General features: G+C 60.6%; 1 protein-coding gene and 1 long non-coding RNA gene across 4 annotated transcripts; one reads left to right on the top strand and one right to left on the bottom strand.

The window, feature by feature from the left end:
• Positions 1–111: 111 nt before the first annotated feature.
• Positions 112–11,859, bottom strand: CAPN10 (calpain 10). 3 transcript variants are annotated; one of them, XM_046018589.1, is made up of 12 exons: positions 11,645–11,859; positions 9,321–9,452; positions 7,937–8,133; positions 6,945–7,174; positions 4,980–5,121; positions 4,123–4,289; positions 3,507–3,787; positions 2,870–3,072; positions 2,487–2,742; positions 964–1,163; positions 712–757; positions 112–543 (listed from the first exon to the last, which is right to left on the bottom strand). In XM_046018589.1, the coding sequence occupies exons 1-12, from the start codon at positions 11,768–11,770 to the stop codon at positions 514–516; spliced, it is 2,010 nt and encodes a 669-aa protein (XP_045874545.1). In that variant the 5' UTR covers positions 11,771–11,859; the 3' UTR covers positions 112–513. The 3 variants fall into 3 exon arrangements, with proteins under 3 accessions (XP_045874545.1, XP_045874547.1, XP_045874546.1); XM_046018591.1 differs by having other exon boundaries at positions 3,507–3,635; positions 4,123–4,234; XM_046018590.1 differs by having other exon boundaries at positions 6,957–7,174.
• A 143-nt stretch (positions 11,860–12,002) lies between these two features.
• On the top strand, positions 12,003–13,923 carry LOC123950592. The gene is made up of 3 exons (XR_006820256.1): positions 12,003–12,278; positions 12,983–13,123; positions 13,695–13,923. It is a non-coding gene; the product is annotated as an uncharacterized LOC123950592 (long non-coding RNA).

The raw sequence follows: 13,923 nt of genomic DNA, 5'->3' as shown, positions 1-13,923 counted from the left end.
GGCCGTGGTCACCGGCAGCACATGAGTGGCTGGGCGGAGGGCCCCCAGGGGACACAGCATCTGGCCTTCCCCTCCTTCGCAGCGAGAAGACGAGACTTGTCTGTAAACCACTCAGTACTCATGTTTATTTATAAAGTTATTTCCTAAAAAGGTTGCACATAAATAGTTATCAACAAGACCGTCATACTCTCGTCTGCTGTAAGGCCTCTCTCCAGAGCCAGGTGCAGGCGCCAAGGGACACCGTGGAGGGTCACCAGCAAGCTCTGTGGCCTGAGCCATGAGGAACAGAGACGCCTTGTATGGGGCTTCCCCTGCCCTCCCCTCGGCACCTGCTGCGACCCGGGCCCTGGGCCCCGCAGGACGGACTCTTCGCCTGGACCCGTGAACACACGCAGTCATCCAGCTCAGGCTTGGCCGCTGCTGCACCAAGGCTGGGGGCATCATGGGGGGGAGCCCCTCGGAAACCCCAGTCGCTAGAGCTGACACGGGGCGGGGGGTGGCGGTGTCACCCGGTTAGGTTTTCATAACTGCCATAAAGGAGGCCTGCAGGAGGAAAGATGGCAAGGGCTGGGCAGGGGCTGCCCTGGATGGCAACTGGGGCCTGCCCCCATTGTGCACCGGGATACAGTGCCACGGCTGTGACTGCAGCTCCCGCCCCTCGGCCCTCCTGCCAAGAGACAAGTGTGCCCGTGTCCCAAGCCCCACACCTACCTCTTGGAGGAGCTGCCCCAGCCTCTCCTGGCTGTGGATGGAGCGCCTATGGGAGAGAAGACACAGTAGCCTGGCTGGCCCCCAGCCCGAGGAGCAGCTGCGCTCACCTCCTGCCGCCCCCCTGCCTGCTGACATGCCCTGCCTGCTGCTGCTCTGCTGGAACAGGTTGGAGCTGGGGTGGGTGGGCCAGAGGGGACGACAGGGAGAGGCGCACAACATGCTGAGGAATCCCCCCCAGCCCTGGAGCCCCACCTGTCTATCCTGGTGGCGATGGTCATTGTGAAGGCCCCTTCCGTGTCCGGCAGGTAGGTGGAGGGCACAATCCTGTAGGTCCCCGCCGACAGGTGGCAGAGCCGGCTCACTTCCTGAGCGTAGCGATGCGGCACACAGCTCAGCACCGGCTCCTGAAGCAGCAGGTCAGGCGCACCGCGGCTCCCCCCATCCACCGGAACCTGGGGAACGCACGGGCTCAGATAGGGGAGGCCTATCTACTGGGCCGCCATGGCCACCAGGAACGGCTCTCCTTCCTCAGTTTGGGCCTTCAATACCTGTCTGAGGCTGGGCTGTGCGGGGTCACGCAAGAGAGGGGCACTCTGCCTGGATCTGGATCTCCCACATCACACAACTGCTCCTTCCCAGCGGAGAGACCCGCCTAGACTGCCAAGCTGGGCCCCCCGCTCACTAAGGCCCCATGACCCTTGTTAGGTGTGTAGCCCTGCCTTGGGGACTACCACCATCACAACGGCCCAGGACTCTGTCCCGGGACTCATCTGACCGGCTTCAGACACTGGCACTTTTATCAAAGCTCCCCCCCAGATGCTCCAGGGGACAGCCCGGGGCAAGCAAGACTCCAGAATGAGCCCCTCGCTCTTGCGGAGCACAGTGGCTCTGTCCTCCCAAGGGTACACAAGCTTCTCAGAGACCTGCCTACCCTTCCTGCCCTATATCTGCAGCTCAGGCTAAATGTGCCCACCCCACCACACCAGCCATCGTCCTGGCCCATGCCCTCCTTGGGCACCCGCTGGCTCATCAAGCCCATCTGGAGGTGGAGCCCCCAGGAAGACACACGTGCGGGTTGCGAGCCACTTCGTTGCCGTGGCATCTGGGCCTGCAACCTCGGACCCTGGCACTGTCTGTCTCCCTTCCTCCAACCACAGGTCTGCTCAGCACAGCACAGCCAGAGCTGAGGTGCAGGAAGGAGATCTGGGGTAGCGTTTAAGATGTACAGGCCCATCTGTGCCTCAACACCTGCTCCTCTTCACCCCATGACAGCTTTCTGACCCAAGAATTATCTAAGCCTTGCACTGGGTGGCATCTGTCAGCGTGGGCCCCACCCTGTCTTTTGTGGCCCCCTCCCTACCTTTCCTGCTCCGCCAGGTGAGCCTGTGCTAGGGCCCCCTCCTGGCCCCCAGTGGACGCCCTCTCCCTGGAAGAGTGGCCCCAGAGGGGTGGGGCACGGGGAAGAGCGGGGGATACGTGGCTTTGGGGCAGCTCCTGGCGGGGCGCACCCTTGGGTCTCCTGGGCGGGAGGCACAGCTCAGGGGAGCAGAACTGACCTCGTGACCATGCTGCTCTGAACTGGCGGAGCGGACGGGGGCCCGTCGGAGCTGACCCAGGGCCCCCGTGAATTACAGACTTCAGGAAACTAGACATGGATCTTGCATGGGACCGGCTGTGCCCACACAACCGAGTCCAGGCCTCTGTCATGCCTGACCACCCGTGGGGACACAGTCCCTCTGAGAGCCTCCCTGCCCCCCGGAGCAGGAGGAGCTTGCCTGGAAGACGTGGAAGCCAATGGGATGGCACTGGGCGTCCTGGCAGTGCTGGCGCAGAGTGATGCGGACGCAGCGGGGGCCTGGGCCCTCGGGGACCGACAGGGGGAAGCAGGGGTTGCTAGGGTAGGAGGCAAAGTTCCTGCTGCCCCCTGCCGTCTGGCCGCTTCTCCAGGAGCCCCGCAGCTGTACCGTCTCCCACTCGCCCTCAGGCAGGGCCTCCCCAGGGGCAGGGCTCCCGGCCGCTGGCTTGATGGCACTGCCCGGGAAAGACACACGGGAGGGCGGCTGGCAGCGAGTTCCGGACCATGGACACACACACCCCTCCCATGAGGCTGCCTGGGCCATGCTGCCCTTTTCTCCTAGAGCTCCTCCATGCCCCTCACCTGAGGGAGATTCTCCCGCTAGAGAAGACCCGCAGCAGAAACTGCCCCGGCACGTCCTTCAGGAAGGTGCTGGGCACAGCCAAGTAGTAGCCCGGTGTGAGTTCGCAGCGGAGGTGGACCTCCCGGTCGTAGGCATGGCACACGGTGCCAGCAACGGGGGGCGTGGACAGGACCCTGGGCAGGCTGACCCGTCGCTTCTCCACCTGCACAGAGGAGGGCTGTGGGCCACCATCCCCAGACAGGCCCCGCCACCTTCGCCCAGCAGAAGGGCCTCTCGAATGACTTTACGAAAGAGAACCTGGACCTGTGGGTCCCTCCCAGCATGGCGGGGGCCGGCCCAGAGTGCTCCCCAGGCCAGGGCTCTCCCTCAACCAAGGGGTCAGAGTCCCCCTGCTCTGGGAGACAGCAGACCAATCTAGACAGGGCTGGGTCCCATTCCCTCCTGCCAGTCAGCCAATGGCTGCTTCTGCTTCGTCTCCCTTTGTCGGACAGACACGGGCTGGGCCAGGCGGAGCTTTGTCTGTGGGAGCCCCAACAGACAGGTGACCCTGGAGATGAGGCAGGTAAGGCTCCCGGCAGTTGCTCATGTCCAGCATCCCCAGGCCCTGAGCAGGGAGCCAGGCCCAGGAGGAGTTACCTTCCAGATATGCAGGCCCACAGCCTGGTAGTCCTCGCTCAGGAAGCTGGCCGGGCTCCTCGCGGCACACTCGCCCCTCACTGGTGCCCGAGCCCGGCCTGCCCGGCCCGTGGTGCGCACCCTGGGTCTCTGCAGGACGGCAACAAACACCTCGCTCGGTTCTGAGACCCGCAGCCAGAATTTGGGGTTGCTGGGAAAGCCGCTGTTGTTCCGACAGCCTCCTGCTGACTGCCCCTTGACCCAGGCCCCAGGCAGTTCCTGAGTGTGGCACAGCGCCTTTTCTAGGGGAGAACCAGCAGGCAGCAGCCTCAGGAAAGGGCTCCCACTTGGGCTTCCCTCTCACCAGCACCAGCTACAGCACCCTAGAGGAGCCCCGCAGTCTCCCTCCACCTCAAGCCGCCTGGGATGGGAGGGGATGGAGCACTCGCTCCGCACACAGGGTGAGCAGAATAGGGCGGGGGGCGAGGGCTGTGCTGGGAGCCCGTGCCGGGAGCCCCCAGAGGGATGCGGTGGCCGCTCAGCCCTGACATCCGGAGGCAGGGAGGCTCTAAGAGCCTGTGCGGGTTGGAGTATCCCCACAAGAGCCTGTCCCAGGTGCAGGCCTCCTCCCCCTTACCTGAGTAGAGGCTCTGCAGGTAGCCAGCCTCCGTGATCGGGAAGCCAACGGTGACTTCATCAAACTCCCGGAGGAACTCCTCCTCCTCCACCCAGAACTCTCCTTCCTGCAGCTGGGATAGCAACTCGGACTCATCGGCTGGGTCCACCTGGCTCCACCCTTCGCCCCTGGAAGGCAGCTTCCTTCAGCGGCGGCCCTTCACCCCTGAGCTGACAGCACTGATAGGGGGAGCCCTGTGACCTGCCAGTTTCTTGCCGGCCCAGCTCAGATTGGCTCTGCCCTGGCCCTTCCTTGGGGCCACACCCCACTCCCTCTCTGAGGCTTCTACCTCTGGACCTGTCTGCCCAGGGCTGTTCCCCTGAGTGGGCTAGCGAAGGCTGTGCCTAAGCTGCTGCTAACCTCCTACACTCAGGAGGAAGGGTTCGGATCTGCTGACCAACTGCGATCGGCCACGGGGCGAGGACCCAGGGCCCTTGCTCAATCCTGGTCCCTGGTGTCAGTAAAGGTCTTAAAGCTAAGCTGCACACTGTGATTCAGGCGTCCCACATGTCCCTGTCACCCACAGCCCGACTGGGCATCCACCAGTCCGCTGGCATGCTCAAGATAGGAGCCCAGGGCCTCAGTCCCAGCACCAAGCCCTCAACCAGCCCTCTAAGGCCATCTGGGGCCAAACGCAGGACCCAGGGGCCACAGGCAGGTGCCAGAGGGCCTTGTGGGAGACAACTGCACTGCGCTGACCTGCTACAAACCCACAAGGGCACACGCACATGGCTGCAACGGCTCTTCACTGCCGCTCAGGGCCCCGGACCCCCGCCCTCCCTGACAGCAGCACAGCCTCGGCCCTCAGCCACACTCACCCCTCTCTCCAGGGCCCCTGCCAGCACCGCCGGCCCCAGGGATTCTGAATACGCAGCAGCAGGAGGCTCTGGCCGGCCTGGCCCTGGAGCTCTCGCAGATCCGACACAATGAAGGCATGAAACTCCCCCAGCTCCCTGGCACCTGGGTGAGGAATGGCTGGGTTGTAGGCAGGAAGTCCCCAAACTGGGCACACACACCGGTCTGTCTCCCTCCCCATGGGATGTACTAGCCCACCCGACTGTGGCCATGGGAGGACAGGAGGGGCTCCTTTCCTGACCACTGTGGACAAGTGAGCTTAGGAGTGGCCTGAGCCAGTGCAGAGCCCCAGCTAAGGACCTGGGTGTAGACTGCGGCTCGGCTGCCAAAGGCCCATTAGGCCATTCCCTTCTCGGGGCCTTGGTCTCCGCTGGGGTGGAGGAGCAAGGCTGGCCAGCTGACAAGGCAGCGCAGGGCGGGTTCTCAAATGTGCGGCTATAAGGGTTGTCAGCAACAGGTCTGGGGCAGGTCTGGGACCTCCAAGAAGAGCAATCTCCTCCTGGCCAGGCTGGCTGGCTGAGTGGGCAGGGGGGCACTGCACGGCCAGAGACTGCGGGACCAAACACTGCTGGGGGGCAGACTGGAGGCCCAGAAAGGAAGCAACCCTATTTGCCCAGAGTCCCTTGGGTCACACCATATGGAAGTGGAGGAGCCAAATGGTGACTGGAGCCCCACCTGGGGAAGAGGGGTGGGAGTCCAGAAAGAATAAATTTATGCAATGTCTTTAAAAAGCTTTCTTTAGGGGTGCCTGGGTGGCTCTCTGGGTTAAAGCCTCTGCCTTCGGCTCAGGTCATGATCGGAGTCCTGGGATTGAGCCCCGCATCAGGTTCTCTGCTCAGCAGGGAGCCTGCTTCCCCCCTCTATCTCTGCCTGCCTCTCTGCCTACTTGTGATCTGTCTGTCAAATAAATAAATAAAATCTTAAAAAAAAAAAGGTTTCTTTAGAATGGCGCTGTAGCCACCACTCTGGGTGTCTGCCCAAGTCGCCAGCGCCGAGACACCTCTGTGGGATCCAGCTGAGCACCAGCAACACCTGCTGCTTTGTCTGGGGGTTTCTGCAAAGCCTGGGGTGCTAAGAATGAGCCCTGCCCCAGCTTGGGGACGGCTGGTGCCAAGCCTCAGGGAGAGTTCTGACGCCACGCCCTGCACAGTCAGCATGGCCCCTATGGGCCTTCCCCTGCCCCCTCGCAGCATGGTGGCAGCCCAACCTGTGTCCAGGCCAGTGGCGTTCACTGTCCACACACACTGTTTATTTCAACGTCCGTGTCCTTGGGCCAAAAAACCCATTATGAGAATCATCCTAAACGTGCAGGCTGTTAAACACGGAAACATTCAGTAATGCTGTCCCTAATGTGAGAGACTGGAAAGCCCCGAAATGGGCGGTGTTAAGGGGCAGAGTAAGAAGACACAGCAGCCCAGCTGACAGAACGAGACACCTGCAGTCCACACGGCGCCCAAGAAAGCAGAGGGAGCACGAGGTGCAACACACACGCCTGTTTGTGGAAAAGCCCCGATGGTCCCGGAAAAGTCAAAACAGTTCCGTGTACGTGGTCTCTTCCTTTTGGGAAACTTCCTTTAATGAGCACGGAAACCACTCAAATGAAAACCTGGGTCTGATTTTGCCAGGGTGCCATGGGCCGGAAATGCCGCCATTTCCATTTGGAAATGGAAAAACTCCGGTTTGGAGTGTCCGGAGGCGGCCGCCCCAGCAGAGGTTCCAGTCTCAACCTACTCCCGAAGTCAGGGAGAAAGAAAAAAGTCAAGGGAAAAAGGGACCCTCCCTCCAGAAGGACAGGTGGCAGGGAAAGGTCACACACTAGACACCGGGTTTGAAAGACAAATGTCTTGTTTTCTACTTAATCCCGACGGGGCCCCGAGAACCAGCCCGTGTGCGGCTGTGGGGCACAGGCCTACCCCACGGCCGCCTACCTGCTGCCTCACCTGCTCTGGGGCTGAGCACTGAGCAGCTTATCAGACACCGGTCCTTGAGGCTGAGCAACTGCCGACAAGTCCTGTGCTCTGAGCCGCCAGGCCTGTCCTGTTGGCCACTGGTTCTGGCCAAGTCCTTCAGGTTCCACCTTTCTGCCAGGCCCCCGGTGAGGTCCACCAGGGCATCGGCCACCTGCCCCGCCCACAGATGCTCATAGGACCCGTAGACCCTGGGGAGACACAACCACAGGGAGTGAGCCTCTGGCACGGGGACACAGCGGCCTGCCTCTCTTTCATCTGCAACACCCTCAAATCACCTGACCCTCCACTTCAGTAGCTTCTCTTTACTCCTGCCTCGTCCTCACCAAGCACAGACATCATCGGACTCTCAAAGGCCACACTGCACAGTGGGCCCAGCCCCATCCTATGGCCTCCAGCGTGGACACAAGCGGGAGGCATCATGAGGCGTGAGGCTGTGAACACCCACTGCTTCACTTCTCCAGATCGAACCCCACCCTGGCCCTGGGATGGAGGCACTCGCACCCACATCACTGCAGGCCTGCCTCACTCCCTTTGTGCAAAGGCCTGCTTATCAAAGCGCCCTCTTCCGGCAGGCTGAGCACTACATTCTAAGAGGGCCATTTTCCCATTCAGACCTGGGATGAGGGGCACGACCTCGATAAGCAAGCACAGAGACTTGGGTGGCTTTTCTCCTCCCACCTGACTTTGAAGCGAGGACAGGGAAAGAGGGAGAGGGTAGCAGGGGTGGGGTGGGGTTGGGGGAGTAGGGGGAGACGGGCACTACAGGCACCATCTCAGAGTTTCTGTCTCTGGACAGGTCGGTCCCACCACAGGCCTGGCTGCCAGGTTCTGGGGACTGAGGAGGGGCTCAGCCCAGTGAGAGCGGAGACGTGCTGCCCGGGAACGGCCTAAGGCAGCTGTGGCTCCCCAGCCCACCCCAGCCAGACCCCTCCAGCCTTCAGCACGCGTACTTGGCATAGACCTTCTCCAGTAGGGGAAGCCAGAACACATCCTCTCTCTGGCACCGGGAGAAGCAGAGTCTCCCTGCAAGACAAGGCAGACGGTCATCTACGGTCACCTCCAGCCAGTGTCCAAATTGCCAGACTCGACAAGTAAAGGAGCCGCGGTACGTGTGGTCACGCCAGCTCGGCTGTCCTGGAGGGAAGACCTACCACGCACAGGGAAAGGCAAAAGGAAAGCATGAGAGACAAACCATGCAGTGTTTCCCACACACTGTCACAAGAGCCACTCCACGCTACCCTGCTGCTCTGCCCGGGGCCTGACTTCGCTCCACAGCTGGATGTCCGTGTAGATGCAAAACCCAGTCGCCACATAGAAAACTAACAGACTTTCCAGTAAAACATTTTAGGACCACACTGAGGGAGCCGAGTGTTTCTAAAACCTTAAGGCCAACAATGAGGTCCTACTGTCCCAAATAAGCTCTTGACCTGAATCCAAAACAAACATGACTTTTACAGGCAATTCTCAGCAGAGCTGGCTGCGGATGGCGGTCACAGCGACCCCCCAGCTGCAGGTGGGGCAGAGGTGGGGGTCTCAGGAGTTCCGCCAGCGCCTGGACCCAGTGCGTTCACTGCAGGTTTTGGAGTTCTGACCCAGAATAAGACACAGGTGGGCTCTGCACCTACACAGGCTTGTCTGATCCTGCTCTATCACTTACTGACTATGAACATGTTATCACCGGTTTTAGCATTGTTTGCAAATGAGGGTCAAAGCCAGACAGGCCCTGAGCACAAAGGCCAGCAACTATGGTGTGATTAGCAGGGCCTGGGGACGTGGGAGTAGCTCCAAAGGGGTCACTACTGTCGGTGTTGCTGCTTTAATCAGCAACAGGAGGAGAAGGCTCCAGGCAGGAGCCAAACAAAGCTGTGAGGCTCCTGGAGCAGCACGCTGAGCAGGCCTTTTATACCTGTGCTATCAGCCTAGCATCTGAAACAGTTTTAACCACCTTTTTGCCAATTTATGTTCAAAACTATTAAAAACAAAAAAAGTCAACTAGCTAGGGAAACTTACTCCAAACCACGGGCATAGGACCCGTCAGCCGAACCTTCCCTACTCTGGGTAGCTGTGCTCATCTTTGCATCCCAAGCACACAGCTTGCATGAGAAACCAGGGCTCAGGAGGGCAGAGCAGAGGGGAAAGCCCACGTGCTGGAGCCCTGGGGACACCTGAGAGCCCCTGTGCCCTGAGCGCAGAGCTGCCCCTTCCCACCAGCCACACCAGGCGGCCACAGCAGAGCCCACAGAGCAGGGGCTTCAGCTGCTCTGCCTCCGGCTTCCTTCCTGCCCACAGCAGACAGGAAGACAGCGGAAGAGCAGCCCTGCCTGCCCCAGATACCTGGTCCAGGAGCTGCTGGCTCTTCTGCAGAGCGGCGCAGGCGCACAGGAGCCAGCAGTCTCCCAGGAGCCCTTGCTTCACCTGTCCATCCAGTGGGTTATCTGCAAACAGTCGGGGCGTGGCACAAATTTCCTGAAATAAAGAATATCACCCAGTTACATCATGCCTGAAGACTAGTCTCTAAAACTAAGAAGACAGGATTGAGGTGGCAGGCCTGGGGAGGAGCTCCTCTGGTCAGCCATATTGCCTAAGAGGGAAGGGGAAGCAGCTAGCCTCCCATAGCCCCTCCTGGCTTTAGATCACCCCATCTGGCTTAAGTCCTATGGTCCCTGTCTCTTTCTGTCTACCTTCCTAAAGTGGCAAAACCGCAACTCTAGATGAGTCCCACCACCCCCCTTCTCGAAACAGCTAACTTGCCCTAGAAAATGGTTTCACTTTAAATTTGTAATGACAAATCTCAGACGGATCCTCCATACTGCTAGAATCCTGCTTAATTTCCCCAAACCCAGACTACTTTATACCTTCCCCTTTCCCCTCCTCTTAACACTTCCATGCCCCCACCCTTTCCCATGGCCCTCTGAGCTGATGACCTGGCCAGAAGCTTCCTCAGAAGCAACCCCCACCTGACCCCCTCTCCTGCCTTCTTTAGAGTCAGCCTTCCTCCCATGACCCCCTCCCTCCTCCACCCCTGCAGGGAGAATTCCACCAGCATAAGGCAGAGACAACCCCCATCTTCTGTAAGATACTGCCCCCCTCTGCATTATCTCCCCTTGAGTCTTCCCTTCTCTGACAGACTTCTTGTGAAAGAGCTGCCTTCCTTACTTCCTCCATCCTGCTTCCTAAGCATGGGCCCCTCCAGCCTCTAGGCCAGTCACCTCTGTGTTGTCAAATCCAAAGGGTTCACTCTGTTCTCGTCTTTTCTGACACTTGGCAGCAACACAGAACAGTGGCTGTCCACCTGCACCTCCCCACAGTCCCCTCTTGGCTCCCATGGTTCCACGTGTTCCTGGCGGTCCTTTCACCTCACGGCCTGCTGGTTCTCCAAGCTACCTGCCAGGATACCTGCTTGAACACTCTAGGGAAAGTTAGGGGCACTCAGGGCTCAGTTCCAAGCCCTCTCTTCTTCTTCAGACCCACTTTCTCCTGAAATACTGTTTGGGGCCCTTGGCCCTGTTATGGGCCCCATTCCCAGATGTCTGGGTCCTATAGCCCAGAACTTCCTGAGCACCTAACTCTCATGCCCACCTGCCTGTGGACAGCTCTGCTCATACCTGTGCGAGCAAAATGGAACGCTAGAGTTCCATTCCTAGCTATCCCCCACCTCCCAGTGTTCCCCCACCACATCAAAGAGGACCACCATGTAGCCAGGTGCCCAGGCTACAAATCTGGAAGTCGTTCTTGATCCTTGCTTCATCCTTACCCTCTACTTCCAATCAGTCACTAAGACTCATTAACCCCCCTCCAAATTATTTCTCAAATCCATCCACTTCAAAGCCCCGTCCTAACGGGTGCCATGCTACCCTGAGCCCCTGCACCTCTCTCTAGGACCACTGCATTCTTGCCCTGTCAGTCCACTTCCCAGCCAGCAGTAAAAGTGAGCTTCTTCAAACATAAACTCACTCAAATCCCTCCTCACTAAAACCCTCTAAAGGCCTCCCACTGTGCCTAAAATGCATTTTTAATCCCAATTCCACTGGCACTTTCGTGCTCACCTCCGTGACCTGAGCCACGCTGCTCCGAGGGCTGGTGACAGACCGTGCAGCGGTCTCCACCAAGACCGTGTACTTGCCGGCAGGGGAGGGCTCTCCCCGAGGTCTTACTTATCAGATGAACCATTTGTAAAGATGGTCTGCACTAGCGGACGCAGCACTAGGCCAAAGCGTCCCTCTCAATGGACAGCGTCAAGCGATCCCATTCGGAAATGCCGGAGCAGGAGCGCGGTCCATGCCGGCAAACGCGGGAAACAGAGCCGGGCCGCCTGCAGCCAGGACGGACGTGCGGCCCAGAGGCTCGGCCGGCCGGACGCCCGTCGGAGGAGAAGGGGGGCCGGGCTGGCGTCTGCTGCACCGGACGTCTCGCCCTGCCCGAACCGCCTTCGGAACCGAGATCCGCGCTGGCTCCCTCCCGGGGCACCCTCCCCCATCCCGCTCCTTAAGGCCGCAGCGGCACACCGCCTGAGGCACAGCGCGGGCCCGACCCGAGGTTCGAGGCCCGGCCCGAGGTTAGGGACCCAGCCCGAGGTTCGGGGCCCTGCGCGAGGTTCAAGGCCCAGATCGAGGTTCGGGGCCCGACCCGAGGTTCGGGGCCCGCGCCAGCCGCCCCACCTGCGGCCGCCTCCATGTGATGTCCTCGCGGAACTGGGCCAGCGGCGTGGAGAAGCTGGAGAAAAGCGAGGAGTCCGAGGCCGGGAAGTCGGCGTCCCGGAAGAGCTCCCTGGCCGGCGCCCGCATCCTGGGCGCCCCGGGCTCCCATGGGCTGCCCGCGCCCCCGGCGCCGAGCGCGGCCCCGGAAGGAAGGCGAGTCCGCCGCACGCCCCGCGCGCGCCCGCTCGGTCGCCGCGGTAACCGCCGGGCCACGTGACACCGCGGCCCAATCGCACTCAAACGGCGAAAGTGCCCTCCCCCCGGGGAGGCGTGGCTCCCGAGCTCTGCCTTCGCGGGTCCGTGTGGTTCTCTTTCCGGGGCGGGGTCTGGGGGGTTGACCAGGCAGCTACAGATCCCCAGCTGGCCCAGGGGCACCGTGTGGTCGAGCCGGTGCAGCTCGTTCCGGGGCGTCGGGGCCGCTTGGGGTCGCGGGCTCTTGGGGCTGAAGGGACAGGAGAGGCCTCGCCGCCGAGGTCGGGCCGAGGACTACAGGTCCCAGCATGCAGCGCCGCCTCCCGGAATGCTCCTCTCCTGGCGGCGGCGGCGGCGGCGGCTGCTGCTGCTGCTGCTGCTGGTGATTGGGCCGCTTGGTCAGGTAGGAGTCCGTGAGAGGCTCACGGGGGAAGGCGACGGCGAGCCGCTGCGGTGGCCAAGAACTGGGCTCCCGGCTGCAGCTGGCCTCGGGGAGGGCCTGTCGGGCTTGGGACGCTGTCTCCTTAGCGGGGCAGACGACGAGGCGGCCGCGATGGCAGGATATATGGCCCTAGTGGGCCGGACAGTGAGGGACCTGGACGTGCGGTTACGGCTGCGGGCAGGCGAGGACAGGGATCCCGGGCCCGGCCTCAGTATTTACATTCGCTGCGGGAACCGCCATTTCCCCATTCCTGGGAAGGACGGAAGGCAGGTCTCCAGAGGCTTGTCCGCCTGCCCCGAGAAGCCTGCTTCAGTAGCTCCGGAGCCTTCCCAGAGGGCTAGGCAGGGGAGGAGAAGCGGCCTCAGCCGTTGTCGCGGCTGCTCTCCGCTGCTACTGGGGTTACTGAGATCTTGAGTTCCAGGGTGCCTTTACCCAACCCCCGGATAGGAAGGGTAGTCCAGTTTGAGCCGTTGTGCTATCCAGCGGACAAGTCCCTGCTCTCGGGAGAGAGGCAACCAGGTTCCCGTGACAGCCGCTGCTCCTCCCTACCACAGTATCACACTGTGGGACCCCTACCCACCAGGCTATTTCGGAGGTTTCAGGCGGATTCTGTTGAGGTTCTGGAAAACAACTAGGTATCTCAACTCCTGTCTCTGGGATGCTAGGACTTCACGACCATTCGGCATTCCTATAGCGATATCTTCTGCAGAAGATGCCGGTGACTCCTTGGGAGGCTGGCGGCTGCGCTGGAGCCCAAGGGAATCTGGAAAGGCCTGAGCTCAGCTTCACGTTGCGGTCCTGACGAAGTAAGTGATGTTTCCTACATGCTCTGGGTTGCTGTACTGTTCTCCCCACGTAGCACACTGGGGAGAGTCCATCTGGAGAGCAGGCAGCTTCCTGCGAACATGTGCGACGCACGTTACCATTTCCTTTCCCGAGCCTGTGGGTGTTAACTGGTTCTATGGAATCTGAGCCCTGCCTGCTCCCCTCCGGCCCCCCAGGTTATCACTACTCTGGAGTTTTTGTGTTCCGTGACTTTGTTCACACTTATGCCCGGATGTTTTTTAAGGGATGGTCCCTGACTTCACTACTTGGGGCTGGGGGTTGTCTCTACTGAACCCCCACATCTCTTCCTTGTTCAGTGGGCAGTAACCAGGCCCTGTGTACTCATGGGGACCAGAGTAGAAACCTGATTTAGTTGCTGCAGGTGAAGTCATCTGGGGAGTCCAGACCTCTCCCTAACTCAGGGTCAGAAGTTTTAGAGAGGAGCACGTGCCCCAGCTCAGAGCAACAGGACACAGGGAACAGCCCTCTGGGGGGCTGGGGGGCGTTCCTCCACAATCTGCCCAGGGCACTAAATGGCACCTTCTCTTGTAGCCAGCCTTAGCTGCTGGCATGTGGAGGGCTGGTGACAGAGACTGCTGCAGTCAGCTCGTGACCACAGGGGGACAAGCCGGAAGACAAAGGCCTGCACACGGAGACTCCAGAGCAGAAAGATGAAGAACCCGGTGATGTCCCCGAGCCCCTGATCTTGTTGGTCCTAGGATCGTCCACCTTGGGATTATAATTTCATAGATGATAAATACAGTTTTACAGTTTGAGTAAA

The sequence above is a fragment of the Meles meles genome, chromosome 9 (genome assembly GCF_922984935.1).
Source record: "Meles meles chromosome 9, mMelMel3.1 paternal haplotype, whole genome shotgun sequence".
NCBI lineage: Eukaryota > Metazoa > Chordata > Mammalia > Carnivora > Mustelidae > Meles > Meles meles.
This window is presented reverse-complemented; position numbering and strand designations above follow the sequence as displayed.

Coding starts and splice junctions, on each gene's coding strand:
- CAPN10 (XM_046018589.1), bottom strand. CDS start 11,770: ATGCGGGCGCCGGCCAGGGAGCTCTTCCGGGACGCCGACTTCCCGGCC. Junction 4,290..4,979: donor CAGGGGCCCTGGAGAGAGGG/GTGAGTGTGGCT, acceptor GCTGCCTTCCAG/GGGCGAAGGGTGGAGCCAGG. Junction 758..963: donor ATCGCCACCAGGATAGACAG/GTGGGGCTCCAG, acceptor TCTCTCCCATAG/GCGCTCCATCCACAGCCAGG.